Here is a 27,177-nt window from a genome sequence, read left to right as displayed (position 1 = left end):
AAACTTATAGAAAGAACAACACATCACATACCATTTTCTTATATAAAAATCAGGAAGAAAATGTAGTTGTGATCTCCCTGAAGAGAATGCTTGGAGAGTTTTTACCTTTTCCTATTTTTGGGGGGAAATAATGAATATATAACGTACAAATGATTGTGCAGTATTAATGTTAAAGGTGTCCAGGACTGCATAAAGTATATTGGATCGCTGCCATCATAGAACAGAATAGAGTATAAATCACTGTGTGATGGCAAGCAGGACGTCGATAACCCATCGCACAAATTGTTCTCCCAGCATTTCAGGCCTGGTGGAATGGCTTAGCTAAATGTCCAAGTTCCTTGCATCAGTCTAGGGGGAAAATGGCTCTGCGTTTTGTGTAGCGTGAAAGTAGCTGATCCTTTTGCCTGGAGAGGTTTATTTGGGAAGAACTACATGTGGCAAGATTTTGGTTTCTTTTGAATCCTCTTTGGTGCAAGAAGTATTCCCTAGCAGCCCAGCAGCTTAAGATTTCTTTGATACCAGTTGACTAGGCTCGCATTACGTTCCCACATTTGTGTAGAATATTGATTGAAATGCCTCTGAAACATCAATGTTGGCAACTTTCTGTTTTATGCTTACCTTTACTTTCTAGTTTTAAGTGAGCAACGTGTCCTTCTGCTTGTTAGTTTGCTCGCTCACCTCTTTAACCATTCCAGGTGTGTTGGAATGTGGTGTTGGACTTCATCGCTGAAGTTCAAGTGCTTGCCTTCCCAATAGAAAGACTTGAGCTCACTGCCTCCTTTAAAATAGACAATGCCTATTTTTAAACAATGTTTTTTAGGTCTGAAAGTTTTTTTCTGCCTTGGAAAGGTATGTGAGATTCATTGCCATTGCAGGCTGTTAGCTGCCTTTGAAAAGTACTCGATCACAGGGGAAAATTGTGCATGCTGAAATTGCTCTCTTCTGTGCAATTCTAACAGTGTTTGTGTACAATCCAGTGATGGGATTTGTGTATTTAAAGCGATGATAATGCTGCTAAATATCTTACGCTCGTAGTGTTTTTCTCATCATTGTTTTTGAAACAAATCCCCAGGAGATGTTTTGAGGCACAACTCCACTTTACCGATGGTTCAAAGAGAAAATGGATGTTGGTTGATTTCGTTTACGGTATCAGTAAAATATTTCATTACTCTGCTGGCAATAACTATCTTGCTCTCAATGTGGCGTGATAACATTTTGTGTTATTTAAATTAAAGGAAAATTGCCAGTAGTGTTCAGAATTACTAGGAAAGAGGAGTGTGTGGGTATGCACAATCATACGCCCTTAGCAGGTACCATTCAGCAGCAAAATGCTCTTTTCCAATTTCCTCCTTTGTGGCAGCAAATTTGTAACCGAGATCTTAAAAGCAGATTTACTGTTTAATATATTTCCCATAAGCTTGACTGACGTTAATGAAGGCACAATAAGACAAAGGGAAATAAAAAATTCACTCCGCAGATGAAATTTCGCACGGTATTGTATGAAAGTTAAGCAGCTTTGCTTGATGTATGGAATTCAGACCTGGTTGGGTGCTGGGACCACGAGCTGCAGGTCATAAGGGTCCTGTAAGGGTTACTCATGCAGTCATGGGCAGGTTTGCTCTTCTTCCATGGGCATCACTAACTCGCAGCTCATAGAGTTGGGCTCTCCTGTTAGAGACATCAACTGGCCTACCAGGTTTGCTGTGAACCAAGGAGGCGGGATTGCTTCTGAAGGTTGCTGTGCATTATTTGAGGTTGCTGTGCATTATTTTTTTTTCAGTATTTTTTCTTATTTTACTGCCCTTTTTTTCCCTCACCCCAGTGGTTGCTGTAGTGATGTTACCACGTTACACCTTTTGAGGGGAAAAACAGGTTTTTGTTACCCAGAGCTGGCCCAGTCTTGCAATCAAGGAAGTAACCTGCCAAGTCCCATTTCCTCACATAACTGTTTAGGTCTGAAATGTACAAATCCATTATCCAGTTCTCTTATGCTATGGGAATAATGTGTGTCATTGATACATACTAGATTAACCATTATCACTTTCTTATCCACAGCAGCAACAGAGTTAAAACAGTAGATATTCCATAGCAAATCTTCCTGAAATCTAAGCGCTGTTTGATTTAAGTTGTTTATTTAAGCTGCTTTTTTAAGTTTTACTGAAGGTGATTTAAGTGAATGGAACACTTCTTTCTTAATAGAAAAATCAGGCACTTTAAAATAATGTAATTTTTATAATGGGCTTTCTACCAAGTATTTCAAATCAATCTCATTTTGTAATTAGGTGTTTTTACTTAAGTGCTCCTGCTTTAAATGGCCGCAAGGTAATTCAGTAAATCTTACATTTCAGCCTGAAAATCGGGGAATGGCAACATAAAAAGGCCCTTTGATGAAATTTCGAAGTCTGATTTCAGCTAAAGCATGCTGGTAAATAGGGTAAATTGTCTGTGATTTGCTAAAGAAAACAACCACTGCAGTAATGCCTTTCTTATTGTTATGGTAATCTGTTTTTGCTTTAAAAGGGCAAACGCTATGGAAAGAGAAGTAAGGCTGGGTCTTGAAGCACAGCTTACCTCCCTCTTTCAGTATTCCCAATGTCAGAAGTGAAGTTTCCTGCTCTGTACTCTCCTGCTGGGCCCTCACAAGCGCTGTGCAGCGTCCTCCCTCTCTGATGGGTGGTGCAGTCTCACTGGGACAGCGTTTTCCTTTTCTTTGCAGACCAGCCTGGCTCACCGACTGGTGAATCGCGAAGGCTCCGTAACGCAGCTTCCACTCTACACGTCTCCTTCTTTGCCCAACATCACACTAGGACTGCCTGCCACCGGCCCTTCCAGTGTAAGTGATGGGGAACGTGGGCTTTGAATTGGTGCTTGATTTCTCTTTTAACCCACACTGACATCACCTGGGTGTTTGCAGGGAGGATCAGCGCAGCAGGATGCTGAGAGACTTGCTATCCCAGCCTTGCAGCAGCGGATCTCTTTATTTCCTGGCACCCACCTCACTCCCTACTTGAGCACTACAGCGTTGGAAAGAGATGGGGGAACCACACACAACCCTCTTCTGCAGCACATGGTCTTACTGGAGCAGCCAACTGCACAAACTCCCTTAGTCACAGGTGAGCACATGGTAGATAATGTGCAAAGCCTGACATGCAGTACCTTGAACATTATCAATGTGTTTCGTAGGTTTAACTTACACGTTTGTAGGCTCTCCAATGTATATGATGGGTAGTTTCCAGCTAGAGTAGCCACATCATCCATAGGCAGGAGGAAGATGCCTTGTCATTTTGACAGAATGAAATTAAATAGCGTGTACTTTCAGGCTTACGCTTTTCTTCTGCATGCAACAATTTAAAGAGTATCTTTGGAGTTCTGGCCACTGTAAATAGGCAACAAAAATGTTGTGTCTTGTGATTGCCCTTCCTGTTGATCACTGATGGTTTCTGTTCCAGGTAAAACAGAAGCATGCATTTAGAAAATCACAGATTAAAGTACTGGCTTTTTATGGTTATTACAAATAGCAAAAATGTGGCAAAACCAACTGTGTTCCACCAGATTGTATTTGTTTGTATATGTTACATTTGCAGCATGTTAATTGCTTTGAATCACTCCCTGTGTCATGTTTTCAGAATTAAGTACCTGTGGGAAGGCGTATTACTATAAATAGAATTGATTCAAAGCAATATTTCCTAGCAGGCCGTGTTTCTGTTTTACAGTGTGTAGTACCGGGACTCAAAGGATGTTCTGCTTAAGTTGCAGACCTGTTGATTTTTTATTGTTTTCATTCCATTTCTAACGGAAAATATCTTGAGCACAGGCTGCCCAAAGAAGCTGTGGCTGACCCATCTATGGCAGTGCTTAAGGCCAGGCTGGATGGGGCTTTGGGCAGCCTGGTCTGCTTGAAGATGTCCCTGCCCATAGCAGGGGTTGGGACTGGGTGTGCTATAAAGGTCCATTCCAAGACAAAAGATTCTGTTCTATTCTCTGAAATTACTGAGAGATGTTGATTGCTGAAACATTACAGCACTGCGTTTGGATCGTGTCTGGTTTTCAGTTTGAATTCCAGGAATGTACATGGGGTTGTGATAAGCTTATAAGCACGTACATGTGGAGAATCTGAGGCACAGAAGTGCGATGTTTAACCAGCACTCTCAGAGCTGTGAGATTCCCTGAGCCTTGATGTAGTTTTCCTTTGCATTCTGTCACTGTTGTTGTGACGTGATGCTGTGCCCAGCATCATGGCAGGTCTCTTCACCAGTTGTTCTTTGTCTGGGGGCCGCTGATGAAAAGTCATTGCAAAAGACTTTTTCTCTCACTGTAACACCAAAACTTTTCTCCTTTTGTGCAGGTATTTGCATTAAAGAGCTCTTAGGGAGTGCTGTTCTGTTTCCTATCCCACCTCTCTCAAAGCTTCCATCTGTTTACAGTCTATTATGTGTATTCCTTCTGGTCCACCTGCAGTGTGTGGTGTTTTTAGAGCAAGTACAACTTGTAACAAACTGACACTGAGGAGAAATAGTCACTATACAGCAGAGCAACAGCAAGAAGCACACACTCCAGATGCAGCAACTGAAACAGAGCAAGCTAACACATGGTCTCGAAAGCCCTAAATGGACTGTCTGCCAGAATACAGTTAGTACTTACAACTTCCTCAGAAGCATAGTGGAGTTATTAGTATTCTGTTGGTAGCCTTCAGCTGTGGAGATAGTCTCCTGACTACTGCAAAATTAATCCAGCACGCAGCATGCTGGCTCCATGCAGTTAGACGTGGGGATTTGGGAAGCAAAGAGTCCCTGCTGGTCGGTGGTGTGCTGATTTTATGAGTTCGGTGCTCATTTTGCAAATCTAATTTCTGGATTTTATCTGGAGCGTGATAAGTGGTTCACCTTGAGTAGAAAGTGGTAATAGAATCTAGGCGGTGCAATTGCATCCCCCACTAGAGCAGAGCTACATAGATCTGGCATTGCTCCTGCTCCAGATTACTCTGGATCTGGTTGACATGTATATGCCAAGCAGGACCAGTGTGCCTTGCTTGGATACCTTTGCAAGGAGGATTCTGGTCATTCACTTGGAGACAAGTAGTCTTCCAAGATGTCCTCTAGAGACATGTAGGATCCCTTCCTCAACCGTCTAACTTGGACTTTGCATATACGCACACACATAGTTATAAAATAAGATACTCTTTTCAATGATTCTCTTCAGAAGAGCAAAGGGTTAACTGGCCCAACAAAAGAGGCCTCTAAACGAATTGGTTTCCTCCATGTAGGGCAGTTCTGTAAATTAACGGGACAAGGAGGCATTGTCCTGGGCCAGGAGCATGCAGGTGTTTCTGAACTGTTTCATTCAGCTGGCTGCAGACTTCTGTGCAGCTTTGCTCTTTTTTTTCTACCCCTCCAAGCCTAGAACCAAGTCTCATTTTTTTGCATGTTACTATTTGAACAGTTTTTACTGTTCTGTACAATGAGGTACTTTCTTCCCCAGAAGTATGTGCAGCCTTATCCACACTGGGGAGGCGATCATTCACTCTAGTTATGACTTTCAGTCCCAGGGTGTAGCTTGCAAAGGCTTACCCTGAGCTACTCCACCCTTGGGTTTGGCTTTGTGTTGCATGTGTTTTCACATCCCAGCTTTCTAAGAAGCACGTAAAGGTATAAGAGAGCAGAGCAAGAACTGGCTTACCAAGAACAGCTGAAAAAAAGACAGTTCTTGCAGATATACCCTTAGAAGAGCTCGGGTAGGTTTCACATGGTAGTCATCCAGGAGATATCCAAATTGCCCAGGGGTGAATGAGTAACCCATGACATCCCAGAGTAGCCTTGTGTTTTAGTGAAGTTATTAGTGTGAATATGCAGGACAGTGGTGGAAATCTTTTTAATGCTTTATCCTCTAAAAATTACCTTGTTTCTAAAGAAATAATGAAACCTCATGGCTCTCAAATTCCTGAAGTGCATTCATGTGTTTCCAAAGCAAACATGGTCAGCAGTTTATCGCATGAATGTCTTCATCCTTAGTCATTTCTACAGAGCAGTTATAGCACAACCGAGGGCTTCCCTTCATGATCTAGTAAGAGAACCAGCTCCATCATCAGCCGTCATCCTTCAGCACGTCTGAGAACATCCTGTAAGGTAGAGCTGCTGCGTGCTGCAGGGCAGCAGCAAGGGCTGATGTTGTCCTCGAAATGAAGCTGGAATTATTTGCTGCATCAAGGCAAGTCATTAGACTTCAGCTTCTCCTCAAAGCCACCACTGTGCATCTAATTGATGTCATCCACTGAGTGACGGAAGGGTCCATAAAATATTGCTGAATTTAAGGATGAAATATCGTCTAGGGTTGCTAAGTAAAGCAGACAAGCAGAGAATTTAAAAGTGTTATTCCATCTAGTGGTCATTAATTGTTATCTGTTCTCTTTTAAGGATACCGCAGCTGTAAGTGGTGAGGTGGCTGGTTTTAACGTTATAAATCGTTGTCACCATCAGCGTTACTCAACAGCCGTTTTCTCCCTTCCTTTCTTCTTCCTTTTTTTTCTTCTCTGCTGTTTTTTCCTCCATATTATCTTCAGACTGGTATCTTTCAGGACTGCCCCTCCACGCACAGTCTCTGGTTGGTGGAGAACGGGTCTCCCCTTCAATACACAAACTCCGGCAGCATCGCCCACTGGGGCGCACGCAGTCTGCTCCCCTTCCCCAGAACGCCCAGGCCCTCCAGCAGTTAGTGATCCAGCAGCAGCACCAGCAGTTCTTGGAGAAACACAAACAGCAATTCCAGCAACAGCAACTGCACATCAACAAGGTAGGCACAACACTTTTAAAGGCTCTCTTCCTCATATGGCATCGACTCCAGCAGAAGCCAGTGCTTTGATGGTTTCTTGTGTTGTAACGTATGTGGTGTCTGACTCCGTAACCAATTGGCCTGCATCCTTGAGCCTCTTTTTTGTGATATCGTGGCATCCCAATGTTATGGCTAAAGCTCAAACAAAGCTGCTCTAGGGTGATTGCTCAGGCATGGATGTAAAAAGATAAAGTCTGTGTTGGTGTTTCAGCCCATCAGAAGGTAAAGCTAGCTTTCTAAGGGTGAGATCCAATGACCAGAGCTGTGCCAGCTGGCCCCAACTGAGATATTGTCAGAAGACAAAGTCCGTTGATTGACTTATATAGTGGTAAAAAGCTTCAAGGAAAAGGGGAAATACTTCATAAGCAGTGTGATATTTTTTCTGGCTCTTTTGTTGGTGCTGGAAGTCATGGCTTTCTTTACAAAACAAGCCCACAGGTAGGGTTATGGCTCAGGAGGACAAGTCAGACAGTGGACATATACCTTCTGGGGCTGCTGCAGTTTAATTTATGGTGGAGACTTCTCCATATATTTTCACTGTTCTGTCATATGAGAAGACAGAACTACTGAGAGCTGGGTGAAAAAAAAAAAAAGAAATAGCAGAAAACAAGTTTCCAGTGAGGAGAAAGCGACGATTTAAAGAAAGTCCCCCTGCCCCCCAAAGTGCTGTTTACGGACTGGAGTTGAGGGCAGGATAGTTACACAAGCTGCTGACGTCAATGGTGTACTTCTGGATGGTGGCCATTGTGCACTGCCTGTGCCAGCCCTGGGCTCGGCTTGGCCCTGCACACCAGGCTGCTGGGAGCTGCTGTCGCTGGAGACGTTTTCCTTCCCTCCCTCCTGGCATGCTCTGTGCAGCAAACGTTAAGGCTCGGGGCGCTAGGTAGGGTTTCTTTGTTAGGAAGTCCATTTCGGTTCAGTGGTTTGTTTGTTTTAGTTTTCCAGGATTTCCATTGCCAGCACTTGGAAGTGTCCATAGGCTCGTTGTGACGTACCTCCCCGGCTCAGTCAGCCTTTCACTCGGACCTCCCAGAAGCTACAGAGCGTGCCGTTCGAGAAGCCTGAATTTCAGCTTTGTTAGCCTGGGGGATGCAGCACATCTACAGGGGGAGTGTAGTTAAAACCCATCACACGGGCAGTTTCCGTGTGTTTGATTTATATGAGCAATGAGTTGAAAGCATTTCGGTGCTCGCTCTGTATGTGTGTGGCAAATTTATCCCGTGGGACAGCATCCAAGTGCTGACACGGAAGAAGACTTTTCCCAGACACATGGATATTTTAAGGCCCTTGTGTGCAGGAGCGTGAGGGCACAACTAAAAATAATGTAATAGATTGCTGCCTTTTAATTATTAGCAGAACCGACAGCGCTGTCTGTTCGGGATGGGTTTATAGTTCCTGTAAATAACGTGAGACTGTTTGCAATAGTTTGTGATTTTTTTTAAGGTTTTGGACTTAAACTTTCCCTGTTTGGTGTCTACATTGGATTAGATTTTAGCTAAAACAAGTCTTGTTGTTTCCAAAGGGGCAGCTAAGGAAAATAGGTAGTTCTGCTCCCAGTTAGTAAGAATAATCACCCAGGGGATTCTGCTGTAAAGCCTTGGTGCCTGAGGCTATGGAGCAGTAACCTGGAATATGACAAGTGGGTGGAGGATGAGGGCTGCACACCCCAGTGTTCGTGTTGTTAACCTGGTGGGGACATTTGTGTTTGCTTTGAGGAGGGAAAATAAAGCACATGTATCACCCCCAAATAACACCGTTCCCTTAAAAATGGAGACAAGTGGAGGGCAGACAAGAGCAACAAGGGATTGCTGGAAGGGCTGCTGCAGAACTGGCTTTCCCTAGTGCTGCAGAGCCCTGTGCTCTGCCTGAGCTGCTTGTTGAGTGGCATGGAGCAGCTCCACTCCTTTCCCTCAGCTAAGTCACTGTGAGTTTGAGTCCAATAACATCTGCAGGGCCCTTGTGTGCTCCAGTGATGGTTGTGCCCCCAATCCATATAAAAGTTCAGCAGCTCCTTCTTCAGAGTCAGGGGTTGGTCCAGCAAAGAAGATTCTGGATGAGATATTGGATGACTCCTTGTTAACTGAGCTCTGTGCAACCTTTGATCTGAATGAGGCACGAGCCCTGGAACAGTAAATACTAAAGAAGCCTGAAAAAAAAGCAAAAAAAGCAATATATTAACGCAGGTGCACTGGAGAAATGACCTTAAATTGCACTAGCAACACAAGCTATGTTTAACATGTTTAACATTCAGACATTCACTGGGAATATTTGTGGGTTTTTTTTCATGGTCGGAGGAGCTTTGCCGGGGGTGAGGGTTTGTTGTTTTGCTGTGTAGTAAATACATAACACCGGTCCTGGCATCATTTCACCATCAGTAACAGTTATTTCTCTGAGGGCCTCAGTGTCTTTTAAGGTGCAGATGTTAGTCTTTTTTATGTGAGATGGAGAATCAGTGTGATGCTTGTGGATCTCTATGTCAGTGCAGGTTGGCATGAGGAAGCCTGGAGAAGTAGGACAGTGTTCTCTGGGTGTTTTAAGTTAAAAGAATAGCTTTGCAGCGTGATGGGTCTTGAAGCAGCCATTCCCTTTCTGAAGAGAAATATGCAAGTGAGATTTCTATAAATCCTGTGCCAAAAGACTCAACTTTTTACCTTTCTATAGTGAAGATGAGTGTTCTGGCGTTAGTCCACTGAGTGTATAATTCACGAAGTCTTCACAGATCAGATAATCTCGCTTTTAGTTCTGAATTGTGCTGTTAAGCAGATTAACACAGAGCTTCTGTGGTCAAATTATGGTTCTCCTGGGTAAACCCCATTTTTAGCACACTGGAAAGGGCAGTGTTTCTCCAGCTGTGGCGTATATATGGCAATGTATATATGCCAGACTACAGTGCCTTGACTTGTCTGTGGTGCAGCAGCATTGGGTGGATACGTTTTTACTAACACCTAGAATTTAACCTTGCTATTTCCTGATTTTTTCTTATTTGGAACATATTGGCTGTTTAGCCTCAAGTGACTTCTGGAGTTCTTTTTCATATATAATGTTCAATTTGTACTATTGGAAAAAATATGCTGTAGATTGTATTGCACAACGTTCAGTGGGGCTGTTATCCATTGGAAGTCTAAGGGAAACCTGTTTTGGAGTAGTCCTTACTCACCATTCAAATAACTTCCCCCTGCACTCTCTTCTCTTTACTTTTGGGCTGATGGATCAAGTAACAAGGAGTTTTCATCTTCTTCAAGACGCGTGCCTGTTGCTACATACATGCTATTAAGGGGTTTTGCCAGGAGCCATTGTTCTGTGGGTTGTTGTTACAAAGCTTGGCCATATGTAGACACACCTGGTACAATCAAGTCCATAATTCCAATTGTCCGGAATAAGGGAAGGAAAAAAACATCTTCTACTGATGCCTAAGAATTTTCTTCTCATTCTCCTTCCTATTCCCCCCCAAGACAGTCCCTTTCATTTGGTTCATTGCAGCTCAGTCATCCCCTCTCACTTAGGCACAGAGGCAAGCAGGCTCATGGTCCTTCCAGCAGGTAGGCTGCTTCCAGCAGTTGGCGTTCTTGCTGTCTCATCACTTGAAGGGGAGAGGAGAAGAAAACAGAGAAATCTTTATTGGCTTCAGCTGCTTCATAAAGTTCTGTCAGCTGCCCGCATCACAGCCTGTGCCCAGTGCTGCCTCTCCTCATTGTTCCTTATCATCTCTTGTTTCTCTTTAGCCTATAAAAATAAAAAACTAGACTTCCCCATTCTTGAAGGGGATGCCTCATGTGGGAAGAGTCAGCCTTGATAGCCAGAAGAGGAGGGCTTGTGTTGCTGTTTCTAAGTGGTTAATTCAAGCCCTCAGCAATATATTTTCTCCTCCAAAATCTCACCCGTGTGCAGGATGCCTTCTGCCTCCCTGCTGGTGCTTCCCTTTTCCTTGAGCATCCCTACCAGTAGTCACTCCACTGCCTCTCAGTTTTCAATTCTTAGCTATATCCTTAACTCAAGTAACATTTTTCTTTTGCTTAGGATGCTTATAAGCTGAGCCCTTATTGTCACTTCATCTTCTCCTTTTCCTCATTTTCACCAGAGCTGCCTCTCTGGTTCTCCAGAGTTGTTCTTTCTTTCCAGAGTGTCCTCTTTCATCTACAGAGGAAGGAAAGGGAGGTTTCATCTTCTCTATTTCTCTGCACGGTTGATGTTAGCAGTGAAGAAGAGTAGTGTCCCAGCTGATAACATCCACTGTTTGTCCCCATTACCCAGACAGGGAGGCTGCTTCATCCCACTGGATACGCTTTGTGCTTCCAAGCACAGAAGTGGGCTTGTTCTCAACAGCAGTGTCGTTCTGATCTGCCTTTCAGCATCTTCCTATCTTTGCAAGTTTGGCCAACTCTACTTATCTAGCAGAGTGGAACAGGCTTTTGGCACGGTGTCAAGCATGGTCTATTTAAGCTTGATCTACCTGTAGATTACTCTGAATGAGCTGTATGCAACTGTGAGAGTTTATCCTGAAGTTAAAAGGTGTGTGTGGTGCTTTCAGCCCCCAGCCCATGTCCTTTGCACACCAGTCTGTCCAGCAGCCATGAGTATTCTGAAGGACATGATTGATGTGTTCCCCTCAGCGATTCATTCTACTTCTATACTTTTCAGTAACTACAATGAGGAGAAACACTGGAGAAGCAGCAGGTTCCTTTGGTGCACTCAGAAATTGGAAGAGATCTTGAGATGTTTAAGTTTTACCTACAGTCATGCCCCACTGTGTCAGCCTTTTGTTTCTGAAGGAGCCTTTTATTTGCCTAGGACAAGAAATTTCTCTGTTACTGCTTGTCTTCTAGGGGTAAGATTCAGAGGTACACATTTTAATCAGGGATTTCCGATAGAAAGCTTTGCTATAGAGTCCCATTGAAAGACTTCATCTCTGCACCCACTTCCCAAGGAGCTCTTCGTCTGCCTTTCAGAGTCAGAAAAGATATCAAGAAGCAGTAGATACAGAACTGTGTAGTAGATACAACAGGTGCCAACTGAAATTCTACGAACAAAGAACAGAGCCCCTTTTAGTTAGAAACAGTTGTCCAAGACAGAGAGGCAATGCCTTTCACTGTGTTTTATGGTGGCACTGTGCGATTGCCAGAGGTGAAGGTGTTTAAAAATAGAGGAATAACCTCATTGCAAAAGGATACGAAAGAGCTAAGTAGGGGAAGGGGTTATTTATGGTTCACTGTGTAATTGTTTACTATTTAAGATAGATTTGTGACCATTTTAAATGCTCTCTTAACTTTATATTTGTTCCCATTAGATTACAGCTTTCCTTAAATTAACATCTTGGTTTTAACATGAGCATGTGTTCATAGAATTAGGAAAAAAGGAGGATTTTCAAGTCATTTTTAGTCATTGTATGGACCTGGGATGCACAGCATTATGTGAAATCTGCTCATAGTAGTGCTTTCTTTGCTTAATTGGGTTGCAACAGCCAGAACAAGTGACATACCAACAGGTTCAGTTTATACCAGGACAGCAAACAGAATGTTTGAAATGACCTTGTCATGGGCCACTTGATCTTTCAGCCTGCATTGTGGCATTTTACAATGTGCTTTCCATTAAATTATTATGTATTAATGGAATTTGAATAATTTTAAGCTTGTAGGGAATTATGCTGCTTCTCATTTCCTCTAGGTTTGACAATGACATTGTAAGTTATTTTTACCAGCAGTTGCTCACCTTGCATAGTTCAGAAGTTGAAAAGGTATCAAGTTCAAAGCCTGAGAGCTGCGATCCAAGCAGAAAAAAAAGTCAATGGTGATTTATGGTGATTAAATTACCTTTAAACCAGATTATATTCATCAAGCCTCGGTGAGCTTAAAGAAAACTGATTGAAGAGCTACCTTTAGCTTCATGTGGTTTAGCTATGCATTGTGCATAAATAGTCATGGAACTGGAGAGATGAAGGCTTGGGGGGAAGAACCCACAAAAATCCTTAAGAAGTTATGATCACAAAGCAATTTAGATTTGCAGGCTCCTCTTGCGATCGTCTGCTCCAAGCAGGGTCAGTTAGAATAGCTCGCTGAAGACCACATCCAATTTGCAGCATCTCCAAGGATGGAGACCTCCACATCTTTTCTGGGCAGTCAGTTGCAGTGTTTGACCACATTCACAGTAAAAAAATAAAATTAAGAGTTCTCTAGTGTTCGAAAGAAAATTCATTTTGCTTTAGTTTCTATCCAGTGCCTCTTATTCTGTCATCTGTGAGTGAAACACACCAGGCTTGATAGGCCTGTCTAGTTTCAATACTGCCTAAGCCTGATCTTTGTCAACTGGATTCTTTGCTCCAAGACTTCCCTACTGGTCTCAGGAGTGGAGGCCATTCTTAGAGGTAAGGAAGGCATTGACAATTGTGCCCTTTTCCATGTGACCAGGTCCCTTGTTCTCTTTGGAAGTGGGCCCACATGTTCCCTTATCTTCCTTTTGCCTGTTTCCCATCGTATCCCTGGCCAGATTTAATGCCAGATCAACTTTGGGTTTCCTAGCATCATCCATGCAAGATCATATAGCAGCACTCTTCTTTCCTTGTGGGTCAGCTATCCTGCTTCCACCTCTTATATGCTGCCTGTTTGATTCAAGTTCACGTAGGAGATCTCTGCTCATCCATGCTGGCCTCCTGCTGCCTTTGCCATAGCCATGGAGCTATTCTGAGCAAGTATCTGAAGAGACTAAAGTCTATTCTTCTGAAATTCGGGGCTATGGTCCAGTTCTTTGCCATGTTTCCTACTCTTTTGGGTCTTGAGTTCCACCATGGTGTCATGTTCCTCCAGCACTTTGAAGTAGCCCTTGCCTACTTCTATCTAATCGGGAAGTCTTCAGCAGCCTACCTATTACATAAGCACCCATCTTGGCTTGCCTGCTTATCTTGACCAGCGCTGGGCACACACCAAGACGCAGAACTCCATGCGTTCCTGCTTTTTTTCTCATTGTAAAGGGCCCTTTCCTTCTGTTCCCTAAATGTCCAGCATCCTTCCATCTCTTCCAAGCAGCTATTGACTCGCATAGAGGACCTTGTGGAAGCTCACTCTTGCCAGCAGCAGCCGTGCAACCTGTGTGTTGTACTGTGACCAGTACAAGATTATTGGCTAGGATGGATGGACTGCACCCACCATATGCACTGGGGGTTCAGCTGAACCCTACAGGGTCTTACCTTAAGCTAAGCAGTATAAGGCCCTTCTGCTTATTATGCTTCTTTCAGGAGCTGAGAGATACAAAACTCAGCAATCTGCAAGTGCTATTAAGTTCTAGCCCTGCATCCTCATCCTTACAGTGCACCAATGATAAGGGAAGTTCTGAACCCCAGTTCTGAGACACCCTCTGTTGTAGTTATAAACAGTTTCTTGTTGTCCTTAGTGTGATACTTTCAGGCGATTAATCCTTAATGCGGCTTTTTTATGCCTAAATCTTCTTTGAATAGATTTGCTGAAGTTATATGGCAAAGCTTCTCTTCTTACATTTAGGGAGAAAGGCTTATTTTCAGATTTGAGTCACTGATCTTCAAAGAGTGAGTTACTTTTAAGTAGTCACTCCTGCATGTGTTCAATAACTGTGTTTTGATTTAGCTTTATTAGATTTAAAATCAATATTGCTTTTCATACCAATGACCTAATCCCTATTAAAGCTCTGCCCTGACAAGCTTTCAAAGTTCAGCCTTTTTTTTTTATAAGCTTATGAAACGAGTACAGTCTGAACTGTTTAAAAGAAAGGACATTAATCTATTTACCTCTGCTAGGTTTAAAAATAGTACACATACATTTTTGCTCCAAATAAAAGTCATGAGCGCTTTGGGACCAGAATTTCACCTCATTGATCTATTTGCAAAAGGCTTAAAGCCTGTTGAATTACAGTGAAAATTACATTGTTCGCTCTGTTTTAGCAGGCACGTTTGGAGAAGCTCGCTACCTCTTGTTAGGAAGGTCTGGTTAGAATGATGCTCTTCTTGCAGTTGGTTTCTGTAAAGGTGCTGTAAGTTTAGTGTCCTCAGGATGTAGTATTTCCTTGATAGCACTTAATGTTGAGACTAAACTGACCTTTCTGTTGTTTTAGACCTTGTTTATAATGTAGGAGCTGTAGGTCATGATCTCTCTTTTCATGAAGCTGGCTTTTTCAGGAGAGCACAGTCAACTTGACCTGCAGTGAGTTAAATGTTACTATCAATAAACCTCCTGGATGTTTACAGATAATATCAAAACCCAATGAGCCAGCTCGCCAGCATGAAAGCCACCCGGAGGAGACAGAAGAAGAGCTTCGAGAACACCAAGCCCTTTTGGAGGAGCCATACAGCGACAGAGTCTCAAGCCAAAAGGATGTCCCAGGGCTGGCTAATGTGGTGCAGGTAAAGCAAGAACCCATCGAGAGCGATGAGGAGGAAGTTGAGCCGCAGCAGGAGCTGGAGTCTGGGCAGAGGCAGGCTGAGCAGGAGCTGCTCTTCCGCCAGGTAAGCTCCTGTAGTTGAGTTGTTTAATGGCATCTGGAGGGACAGGTTCAATCTATGTATGATGTGGATGAAAGTCAAGATGATAACCAGCCTCACCTCACAGATACTTACATCTGCTAGGAGTGGGTGTCAGAAATTACTGCTGGTTACAACTGACCCTAAAAAATAGCTTCAAGATTTTCCCAGCCTTTGAATGGTGGGTTGTAATCATCATATTGGGACCAAGCTTCCCTTTTGGTGTACAGAATGGAAAGGTTAGTGCTAAATTAGTTGGACATATATGGCTTGTGCTTGCAGACATATCCCTAAGAGTAGCTGCATGCAGACTACAGAAGGACAGGACTTGATGTTTGTAAGAGGACAGAGGGAGGTGTGAAAAAGCCTTGCAAGAAAGCAGTGCAATTGTTTTACAAAGTAAATCCTCATATTATCACAGCGACCATCTGGGACTTGGTTTTTTTGACTACCCTCAACATCTTCTGAGCACTGAATACTAGCAGAGAACGCGCTCATGCGAGGCATCCTAGCAGAGGAGTTTGTTTTGTAACTCTTACATTCTAGAACAAATTAACAACTGCAGAGAAGGGCTGGATAAGGGTTGGAGTGTCAGAGGGGTTTTTTTGGAGGGGATTCCTTCTTCAGCAATGCAAATCCCTGGCATCACAGGTTTGCTCCCTTTTGATGGGAAAGACCAGAGGCACTAAATCCAGTAACCATGTAGCGTAGCCTTACCTCCCAATTACATGGCAGTCTCCCAGAAAACACTGTTTGTGGTAGCATTAATGAGTGAGAAAGTTACAATTCTCTGGAGGGACCTGAAGTGCTGAGCTTGTCTTTGCAGCCCTTCGTGCCTGACTGTATCTTGAGCCTCGTGTAACCCCTGCACAGCCCTTGCAGCCAAAAACAGATTGCTGAAGCACTGCCAGCGTGTCGCTCTCAGAGTAAATCCACAGCCCTTGGCTAGGGAAGGCAGACTGGTGCCAAGCTTGCTGTTGCAATGTCTGAATCAGGTGCAAATTGCTTGCTCCGCATAGACATTTGCATTGTGCTGCTTGCTGCTGTCTCCCTGGCACTGCGGGGCTGGCTTGTGGGCCCCACATGTCACTGCCTGCATCTCAGAGACATCTCCAGTCCCAAATTGAGGAGCACTGTCTTCATAACGATGCTGCCTTGAGGGGTTGATACCACTGCCAACCGTGCTTGTGCAAAGCAATTTCCTAGATTTATGCAATCACATGTAGGCCTCATTTCTCTAGTAAGAATAAATAAACATGATGTGAGTCATGCTGCCGATGCCGGACCTTTTGTGAGGCTACCTTTGGTAGCTACCTGCTTCTCTTCCCCACAGCAAGCCCTCCTGTTGGAGCAGCAGCGCATTCACCAGCTGAGAAACTACCAGGCATCGCTGGAGGCAGCTGGCATGCCCGTCTCCTTTGGAGGCCATCGGCCCCTGTCCCGTGCACAGTCCTCACCCGCCTCGGCTACCTTCCCTATGTCCGTACAGGAGCCACCCACTAAGCCAAGGTTCACTACAGGTAATGTTGGAGGGCACTGGAAACCAATCAGTGGGGCTTTGATTGCTGTTCTGCTTCACGTTGTGTTTTTCTGCCCCATGTCCCTGCAAGGCCGTCTGTCTAAGGGCTGAGTCTCAGCTGTCTGTGGGCTCCATAATATCCTGTTGTCTTTGAGGATGTGATTGGTCATCCTAAGGGACCTTGAGGGACAGACACCCTGTAGTCCAGACAGAAAATAGTCTGCAAAAATCAATAGAAATATAGCATAGTACTTTAATTATGTATCTCCAAAAAAATAGAGGACAAGCCATACACTGTGACAAGGCTGATTTAGATGCAAGGAGGAGAGATGCAGTGTTATTGAAAAAGGACGGCGTGCCAAATGCAGTATCTGTCAGCTGTATTTTCTGCACCTTCTCCAGTCCCTGCGTAATCTCATGCCATAAGTTATCCAGTTCAGGCTTTGTGCCAGACTACCCCTCCTTCCACAGCACTCTGCCTGGGAGTCTGTGCCTGTGGGTTAGGAGAAGTGAGGTTGAGTTGGTCAATCCAAGATGTCACTGTGGAGAAACAGAATGAAGAGCGTTTTCATAACTGTTCGGTCTTCATCTCCAAACAAAAATGACGAGTGCAATTCTGTACTTGTCTCACAAGAATCCGAAATGCAAAAAAGAAGCTGTTAGTCTCCCCAGAAAAATTTGAGATGTAAATCAGGGAGGGCTTACGAGTGCCTTTTTTCCCATCAAAATCTATTCTGTCTGTTCATAAGAGATAAAAGTAAATCATGTGCAATTTGTTGGGGGTCCACGTTAGGTAATTAGGTGACCTTATTTTGAAGGTTCTGCCTTCTTCCCAGCATGTCAAGCTCTTATTTTGTGAATGAACATTTTGCCACGTGATAATACGCCCTGAGGGAAGGAGAAAAACATGCTTCAGTAAGGGCAACTCATTATTTATCCATTTAATCTTATTTAACCCACTCTTTGTTCCATCGTTAAGATCAGCACTGTGAATTAGATACTGATGGTATGCTGATAGTGATGCATTAAAGGTGACTTTGTTCTGTAGCTGTTAATTGCTGGGTGGGCAGCATTTGCAATCAGCTCTCTAGAAGACCAGGTAGTATCTAACTTTTGCAAATCAAGCTTTCAAGTCTCCATCTGCTGCTAATATTTAAGCTTTGAGTTTTAACAAGACTATGTTTCCAGTGTAGCCAGTTACAGCACCAAGATTATTCTAGCTTTTGGCTTTTACCAAGAGCATAAAGAAGGGTAATCCTCCAGCTCACAGTCAAACCAAGATGAAACTTGAGCATCTAACACTCTTAGACCCAAACCTTGCTGCTTTGAAAACAAATGGAAGCACGGCCCTACAGTAAGAGATTATTCTACTTCTCTCTCTTCCCTTCTCCTCCAGTACTGTAGTTGCCTTGTCAATCATGCACAAGACTGAGTATACAGTAATATTTCCCACCAGAGGATGTATGTTTCACTCAGATATGTGCCTCTGAATTTAATTTAAATTACATGAGAATGTAACAGTAAGAATACGGATCTGGAGAAGGGTGCTGCATTGGATGGAGACTGTTATGATTTGTTTTCCTTGTACGGAAAGTTACAGCCTACAGTAAGAGCCTGCATTGCTTTTATGTAGTGTTGTACATGTATTTAAACCAGTGGCGAGGACATGAACAATGTATAGTTAAACTTCCTTTTTATGGCATTTATCCAGACTCCAAGGCCTTGATTTTTCCACTGCCTTGCATCTGATGCACATCTCTTCACTTACGATAGATGGATGGAGGAGGAAAAGCACAATTAATTGATGCCAAGAGTGAAGGTGGTTCTTGGCACTTGCTGGCATTAGTAAACTGGAAGCCCTCCCCACACTCAGGCTGGAAATCTCTTGTTTCCTTCCCTTTTTAATTCCGAAGGAGGGATCTTTCAGACAAGCAGAGTTACTGTATTCCCCACATGCATTCTTACCCAGGCAAAGGGCTCGTTTAATTAACCAGCGGTATTTGCTTACAGTGGCAGGAAAAAAAAGAGCCTAGTACTCTGAGCATGCCAGCACAGAAAGGAAAGGCAGATATCTCAAATGTCAAGCATGTGTGCACTGCTGAGGCCGGTTCTGTTTTCCTGAAGCAGTCTGTAGTCTGTAGTCTATCAGTGACTGTTTTTGGAGGTGGATACTAAAGCTTAATCGCTGGGATTGAACTTTTATTTGAAAGGCAGGAAATGAAAGCCTTGGGGATTTTTCAAAGCAAGCGATGCTGAAGTGCATCAGGCTTCTTTTTCATTGGAGAACCCATCTGTTTGATAAGTGGCTGCTTTAGAGACTGATTCTAACACAATTATGTGCTTTGGATTTTGGAGAAGTGTAGATTTGAATACTTGTGATCACTTGGTGAGAGGGGTGTAAAAACAAGCCTCATTCAGTGGCCTTAATGAAGCCAGGAAGGTTACTCTAGACACAAATGTGGCTCCTACAGATCACTTATTGTCCAACGAAGAGATAGTTCATCTCTTCTGCATTCAGAATACTGTATAGAAAGAGCTAATGCTTTCTCTGGGCAGAATTAGGACCAGATAGCTTGTAATTCTGTTTTTGATATGTAATTTGCTTTCCTGTCCCTGTCAGTGGGTAGTACCTGAGACTTCAAAGGTAAAGAAAAACAGCAGCATGATGTACTGCTCAGACATGATGTACACATGAAAGTGAAAACAGTGCCCTCCCTGACTTCTTCAAGCAGTTCGTTTTGTGTCCTGAAGCATGACATTAGATTTTCCTTCATAGCAGAATATGAAAAGCAAGTTAGTTGTTGAACTTGCCCTCACTAGCATGGGTAGTACCCCTGATTTTAATGAGTACTTCTGCGTGCAGTGTTCTACACACTTCAATAAGGCTTGGGCCATTAGTTTGCATAGCTCCAATTATCCAGTCTCTGATCTCCTGTGAAAACGGTACCACAAATTATTCTGATGTTCTGCTTTAAAGTACTTTTCATTTCTGATGAAGGCATTTATTCTCTTCTGAGCAGTGTGATATAATTATCTGAACCTCAAACCGTATGTTTGTTCTGCCAGGGAAGGCAAGTTGGTACTGTAGTGCTGACCTTTAAAAATGGCTGTCATGTCTGAAAGAGCATTGCTTCCAACATCACTTCCCTTAACTCATAACAGCCAATGTAATTCAATGTTTTAAGCTTAAATTACCAAGTTTTCCTTTGTGTATATGTCTTCATCTGAGTGTCCGCAGCCACTATAAGTAACCTGGAACATTTCCCTTCTCTCCACTGTGAGGAGACTGACTCTGGTGCTATCAGTGAATCTTTGGAGAAACTTTATAGCTCATCCAAACTATATAAACTCTGCTGTAGTGCTGCAGTTCCCATTAACTTCAGAAATAGAGATGAGTAAGCATCCTACCACCATGTTTTCCAAAACCTTTTCCTTGAACTCCTTTTTCTATCTCGTATTTAATAGGCCCGGTTAGTAAAATCCATTTTAGATGTACACGTGGATGTTAAAACACACCTGCATTTGCAGATGTGGATGAAGAGGTGCTGGTTTGTGTGTCTGGGGATCAAGCCCATGGGTACTTTGTTTGCTCTCATCACTGTGGCACCAAGTAAGGTGAGCTAGTAAATGCCCCTGCCTGGTTCACCAGGCTTCTCCAAAATAACCTGGGAGGCCACTCACAACTCTGCTGCTCTGGAGGAAGCCAGGAGAGTGACTTAGAAGAGTGTAAGATCAATGCAAAAATGTGGATTTTCATTAGGTTTTATCAATGGTTTGATCTGTGTTGGATTCTGCCCTGCCAGTGTTACCCAGGCACAAAACAGGGAACAAGACATAAGCTGCTGATCTGGCTAGACATTGCTTTGATTGCATAGCTAGGGTTACATCCTGATGGTATTACAGGAGTTACTATTTAGAGCTTAGGAACTTGGGAAAGATGCCTTTAAAAAGAAACACAAATTGCTTATTCTTATACTTAGAATTTAAATAGCACTGGACCCCCTCTCCAAATGTGCAGTGAAGTCAGTATAATGCCCTGTCTGGTTGTGACCAGTTCCCAAGAAGCAAAAAGATTTGCCAGAACAGCCATCTGGAAGCCCAGGAGGCAAACAAAAACTGCTTAAAAAACTACTTGTAACTGCTTGGAAATGCTTGATTCTTCATCAGATTCTAAGGGTGTGATACTGAATTAGCCTCAGGCTTAGCTACAGGATAGAATGTCCTTTCCAGCTTCTAGTTCTGCATGTTCCTGTATCATGTCTTACTTTCTCAATTTATATGAGTGGAATCATGGTGCACTTTCTCACCTGTTCTCCATGCAGCATGCTTTCCTCTTGCCCTTTTCTTTGGCCATCCACAGAATGCCCCACTTGTTCTGTCTTTTTGTGTATAGTTTCAGGCTTCTCTTTGTGCTGTCCTCACTACTGGAATGATTTGCTTTGGTATTTTTTTATTTGTTTTTCCAACAAGTCATTAGTAGTAGAAACTCTTGATTACACATGACAATATTTTTGCCTATTTCTTGTTCTAAACAGTTGACTTTAAAGCTTTCGAGCTGATAGCAAATCCCCACATTCACTTGCTCTGTAACAAGTTATGCTTTGAGCAGTGTTAGAAAGAACATCTCTAGTGGAGGATTCCACTTGGACTTGTTGTTCTGTCATTTACCAGTAGCTGAGCAGTGGCTCAGTGTATTCCTGCTGTGCTGCAGTACAGCCTGTCTCTGGCAAGGAAATCCACATGTCAGTGCCTTGAGAAGTTGCCATCCTGGTGCCGCTGACCCCAACAGCAGGATGATTCTGCTCTGAGTGAGTCAGGGGTGTACACAGGCAAGTCAGTAGCAAATTACTTGCTGCTCATGCTTCTTTTTGCTTAAACTCAAGGTTCGTTGAGCCTGAATATGTATGTTTAATATATACACATACACTCTTTTGCTTTGAATGTGTAACATGCAGTCGAAGTCCCTGTAGATGTGTCTGGAAGCCAGAGATGACAGAACTGCTTTCATTTGTCTAGTATCAGCACTTTACCCAAACCCACTGTAGACTCATGTGATCTTGGAAGATGCCTACATGGAGGCCTTTTGGATAGCAGATACTTGGTCAAAGTGCCTGACAGCCCCTGAAGATGACTTCATTAATTAATGAATTAAGCAGTTACAGACCTCACAGTGGTCTAAATAAACTGGAGGGGTTTCAAGGACATTTAGCCTTACTATTGGTCTTCACTTTCTCCTCTGACGGCATTGCAGTGCTTGGCTTAGCCCAGCAGCTCCTGATGGTGTTAGATGATGAATCAAACAGGGGAGCCCTTTACAGAGCACTGCAGCACAAACTTATTTAGCTGAACTTTGGCTAACCCAGAGCCCATCAATTCACCAGCACTCTGTTCATTTCCTAGAACTGGATGGCTCGTGTTGTTTTCCCTTTGCACTCACCTACAGCCAAGCAAGGAGCTGCCAGGTACCTTCCCTGAAGCACAATAGCTGAGTGTCAGCGCCAGAGTTTGCCTCAGAGGGGAAGGCCAAGTTTTGCAATGGCAGAACATGCCTGCACTCAGTCAGAAGGTGCAGTTCCTGCTCCGGTCAGGCCTGCTAGCTGGAGTTTCATGCTCCATGTGTACTCAGAGGCCTCTTTGAACTCCTTGCAGCTGCAGATTTTGCTGTTTATCAGTACTTCAGCTGCTCACCTGAGGATGGCTCAGGTAGGCCTTGCAATCTGCCTTGGCGCTGCTGGGCCCAGCATAGGCACGTTCCAGTGGGATTTAGGAGGATCAATGCCCGGCTGAAGGGAAGGGTAGATTGGAGCATTTCACTGTGTCTCTTTGCATAAGGGAAGAAAAATGTTGTGTCACCGGGAGTGCATAGCTATGAAAGAACTGCTGGCTTTGTTCTGTGAAACACTGGCAGTGAAATTGCAGCTCCTGTTCCAAAACTGTGCCCGGGCAGCTCCAGAGCATGAAGCAGTCTCCCACGCTGCTGTCATGCCGTAAATAGTTGCAGTGCAAAGGGGATTTAGCTAAATACCTGCATATTGTGCTGAATAATTATGCCCAAGTGTGTTCTAACAGTCTTAATTAGTGTGTTGTCAAATAACGTTGATGCAAAGACTTCAGCACTTACTTGTGTTATGAAACATAGTGCCTGCTAATGACTTCTTCCTTCTTGTTTTTAATCCCAAACCCTAGAGTCATTTTAGCAGCAATTATTAAAGTACCCAGTGGATGAGTTGTAAGTCAACCCCCTTCTAAATTGTGTTCCAGCTCTGGCACTCTGCACTCATATGGATGCTGTCAGCTGTCACCTCCTTCTGTCACTCTCACAACCTGAAGTGATGATGGTGACTCATTTCTTTTCCGTATCTGTTGAGATTTCTAAAGGAGGGGATTGCTGCAGGCTTGATTCTGTTTCAAAGCAGCTGCCCATCTCCTTTTCTGGCACCTTGGACTGTCATCCCTTAGAGCTCTGTGGCTCCTGGTGAGACGTGTGAGTATTCAGGTGAATGCAAAGTGCTGTAGACCAAAAGGGGGAAAAAAAAGTTTTTTTTTTCTTCCATATATCTGGCAAAATAGTTTCATTCACTTAGAGTAATTCTGTAACTTCTGCTGCAGGCCTTGTCTATGACACCTTGATGCTGAAACATCAGTGTACCTGTGGAAACACAAACAGCCACCCGGAGCATGCGGGGAGGATCCAGAGCATCTGGTCCCGGCTGCAGGAGACAGGTCTCCGTGGCAAGTGCGAGGTAAAACAAGCACCAGCAAGGGGGGCAGGGTGGTGGGCCTGGGTGAGAGAGCACCTGGTTTTCCTGGCGGGTTGCACTGGTGGATTATGAGCAACATCAGGGGTCAGGTTCTGGTTTGGAAGGTAGAGTGTGTGTGTGTGTGTGTGTGTGTGTGTGTGTGTGTGTGTGTGTGTGTGTACCGAACCCGCAGCTCGGACTGCTGATTGCTACCTGGATGTGCAAACTTTATACTGCATTCTGGCTTTATCGTTTTATAGCACCAGTTGTTGGCAATGTTTTGCCATATGTGGCTTAAATTTAATCCATACCTAGATGGCTGTTTATGCTTGTGTGTTTGCTTGTCAGCAGTGCTTTTCTAGCTGTCTGATTTTGTTGCATTGCAATGACTGTTAACATTTTGTGAGATGCTGGAGAAGGCTCTTGCCCGATGTGATCTGTAGAGTTTGCACTGAAGCTGCTCATGCAGTTCTCAGCCCTATTCCCTGTTACCTGGAAGTCCTTATCAACTGTTAGATTTCGAAATGGCCAAATATAAGAGCAGAATATGAAGTGACCATGTCATCTCATATTGTTCCAATCATAACAGAAGCTGGGGAGCAAAAAGTTTATTTCTCAGAGGTTTCATAACTTTGTTTTTAGTATTCTCTGATGATTAATGATCAGCCTACAGTGAAAACACTGAAAAGAATGAGGGTAGGTGGATGCAACTGAATCTTGTTCCCTCACGGGTGGTTAAATTAATTTTCTTGGACATGCATGTCTTAAGAGCAAAGCAAACTATGTGAAAAGTTGCTAAAACAAAAAGCCTAGTGTTTAGTAATTATTATTCATAGCCAGTAGTGATGATGATAAATTAACACTGTTTGTTCATCATTTCTCTGAGCATCCGAGGGGTTTGAATCACGCTGTAAATATGAGTTATGTCAGCATCTGTCTAGAAGGATTTTCTGAGCAGTCAGGAAATACATCCACGTGGTGGCAGCATTGCCATTAGATAAAGCTCCCCCATCATAAGCTTATTTATCCTTCAGCTGAGTAAGGGAGAACTTCAGAACTGTTTCAGGCTATGGAGACCCATGTCGTTGAATTCAGAGATTACTGTCTCTAATAAAATAAAGCACCTCACTGCTGTGTAGCTCCTCTGGTTAGAAGTCATATTTAATTCACACTGTGGTAGTTGCCTTGTCTCCTACAGTTCTGTAATATGTGAAGTTGCTCATTGTGTGATCCCAAGCCACTGTTGTTTTCCTCAAGTTCCTTCAGATTGGTCTTGCAGTAGGAGCTGGTTTTGATGCTCACCTGCTTTCCACCTGTGATTCCCTTATGACCACTGGTGAAAATCAGCTTCATCTTGACTCTTCCCTTTACCAAAAGCATTAGATATGTAATGCTAGCTTCCTGCTGCCTTTCCTACAGACCTGACCTGCCCTTTCTGGATACCCAGCCCCACTTTTCTTCCCCATTCCTTTATACCCACTGTCCCCTACTCCTCCACATTCAAATTTGTTCTTTACCCAGGCTGTGTGTGCACAGCCTTTCCCTCTCTCTCCATCTCCTCCCTCCCAGCTTGCTTTGCTGTTCTGCACTTGATAGGATTTTTCCTGCAGCTGCAGACACTCATTCACCTTCTGTTGTCCTTGACCAAAGTATTACATTTCCATGTTGCAAAGCCATTTGGTCATTCCTTGTCCTAGTTCTAGGTTTGTGGCAACTGCAGCAAGTCATCAGCAACAGCAGGGTCATGGCAATCAGCAGTTTGCTAGGTGGTGTTTGCATGCCTTTTTTCCTCAGCTCCTCTTTTATTGTGTTATATTTTAGCCAGTGTTGGTGACAGTTCTGTGTGCACTTACACCCGCAGTTGCAGGTATGTTGTCCTGTGCCACAGACAGTTATGAGCCAGATAAATAAGCCCAAAGGCCTGTTGAGAAAGCTATTTGTGATTATGTAGCTAATCCATTTATTACAACTTGTGTTTATAAAAGGACAATTTGAAAATCAAAGTTTCCTTATTCTTGTGTTTCCTTTTGCTTCCTGAGCAGCCCTTTGCTGTGGTCTTGGTTGTGGGTGTAGTCTGATTCTGTGAGCAGCAAAGTGTTAGATAGAAATGGATTAAAACAGCACCCTACATAGCAAATAATCCTATGTGCCATGTATGGGACCACACAGCTCCGTTGGGACCCTCATTCCTCTTCCAGAAGCAGCTCAACACTTGGTCCCCACTTGGTCTCTGTGTCTGTCTCCTGGAAATGTTCTTTTGGTGGCTCTGTTGTGCACGTGCCTGGTGCCAGAAAAGGGCTCACAGATAAATATTTCTTTATGCATGCAAAACAAAAAAAGAAATGCATGCTTTGATATTTCAGATATGTGAAAACCCATTTTCATCGAGCAACCCAGGAAGCTCCTGCACAACCCGCCAAGCGCCGAGTTCCTGTCATTTCTCTTGCAGGCAATAGAAAGGATCCAGAAGGGGCATGAATATTTTTAGAACAGAAAAAGCAGAGCACTTCCCGCCCACCCACTCCCCTCATTTTTCAGCAGTGAAACAGATATGTATTTGCTGAAGCTGTCCAAAAACCATTTTACATCCAGCTGAGGGGAAGATGTGCAGCACATTTGAAGTGTGATGGGTAAAAGGTCCAACAGGTTTGCATGAGTTTCATGATGACCCTTTGGAGTGGAAGAAGTTGTCCAAGCTTAATGACATCCGTGGTTTGGAGCATGGCTTGTTTAATTAAGTTAGCTTAATAAAATACGGCAATTACTCTGGTATATGTTTGGAATTTAAAAGCAACAATTATACTAATTGAAGCAATCGCAATAAAATAGGCTCTCCCTCAAATGAAAACCCACAATTGCTGTATAGCGTAATCCTCCCAGCCTTCATCAGAAGCACAGGAAATCAGTAGGTTTTGTTGTGTGTTTTGGACATAAACAAACCCTCCGACTGCCTGACCAGGATTGAGAAGAGTTAGTTCCTGAGTCTGTCTCCAGGCACATCTTGGCATCAATCCTGTGCTGTTCAGACTATGAGCACTGCTGGCTGAAGCCCTCGGGTTAATTAGAGCTGCAGAGGACAGACGTGGAAAAATAGAGCTTGGGCTGGGCCATCTGCTGGAACAGAGATTCACACAGAGCTCCTGACAATGCATGATGCTCATGCTTGGCTTGAAGGCACGATCAGTCGCTGCTCTGACACTGCAGAACTGCTGGGCATCAGCCTTGCACCAAAAATTTCTCATTGCACTAAGGCAGTGCTGGTGGCTTTGTTGCTATTTCATGGCTTCATGTTGCACAGAGGGAGGGGTGTAGGTAGGACAAGATCTGGGTCGCTGTCCCTCAAGTTTTATGTCCTTTCCTATTGAAACATCGTTGGGTGAAAGGGTGTATAAAATGTGAACCAAGAGAGTAGCATTTTGGGGTTTGAAATGAGAGAAAACTAGGTGTGAAGAAATAGAAGGAAGCACCAAGCAGCATGAGAGACATTGTGAAGGTCAAGTTCTGTGCAGAAGAAGGCACAAAGGAAGTGGATAAAGAGTTCCATTAGGGTTAAGAAGCCAACTCCTGAGTTCTGACAGCCAGGAAGTGGGCTAGGCTATAGGGGTGTTAATGCA

General features: G+C 43.6%; 1 protein-coding gene across 26 annotated transcripts in view; it reads left to right on the top strand.

Moving 5' to 3' along the window:
* Nucleotides 1–27,177, top strand: part of HDAC4 (histone deacetylase 4) — a 182,875-nt gene that overhangs the window by 122,038 nt on the left and 33,660 nt on the right. For 15 of the 26 annotated variants that reach the window (XM_085553661.1, XM_085553651.1, XM_015867781.3 and 12 more), the window contains 6 exons: nucleotides 2,717–2,833; nucleotides 2,915–3,113; nucleotides 6,557–6,786; nucleotides 15,032–15,289; nucleotides 16,638–16,824; nucleotides 23,433–23,566. In XM_085553661.1, the coding sequence (XP_085409787.1) occupies nucleotides 2,717–2,833; nucleotides 2,915–3,113; nucleotides 6,557–6,786; nucleotides 15,032–15,289; nucleotides 16,638–16,824; nucleotides 23,433–23,566 (1,125 nt within the window). The remainder of the gene's footprint in view (nucleotides 1–2,716; nucleotides 2,834–2,914; nucleotides 3,114–6,556; nucleotides 6,787–15,031; nucleotides 15,290–16,637; nucleotides 16,825–23,432; nucleotides 23,567–27,177) is intronic. The other 11 variants (XM_085553659.1, XM_085553656.1, XM_085553662.1 and 8 more) reach the window with 1 other exon arrangement.

This window comes from Coturnix japonica, chromosome 7, assembly GCF_054131305.1.
Source record: "Coturnix japonica strain WE chromosome 7, WE-NBRP24, whole genome shotgun sequence".
In the NCBI taxonomy this organism is placed as follows: Eukaryota; Metazoa; Chordata; class Aves; order Galliformes; family Phasianidae; genus Coturnix; species Coturnix japonica.
Note: the sequence above shows the minus strand (reverse complement) of the source record. Positions and strands in the feature narration are given on the sequence as shown.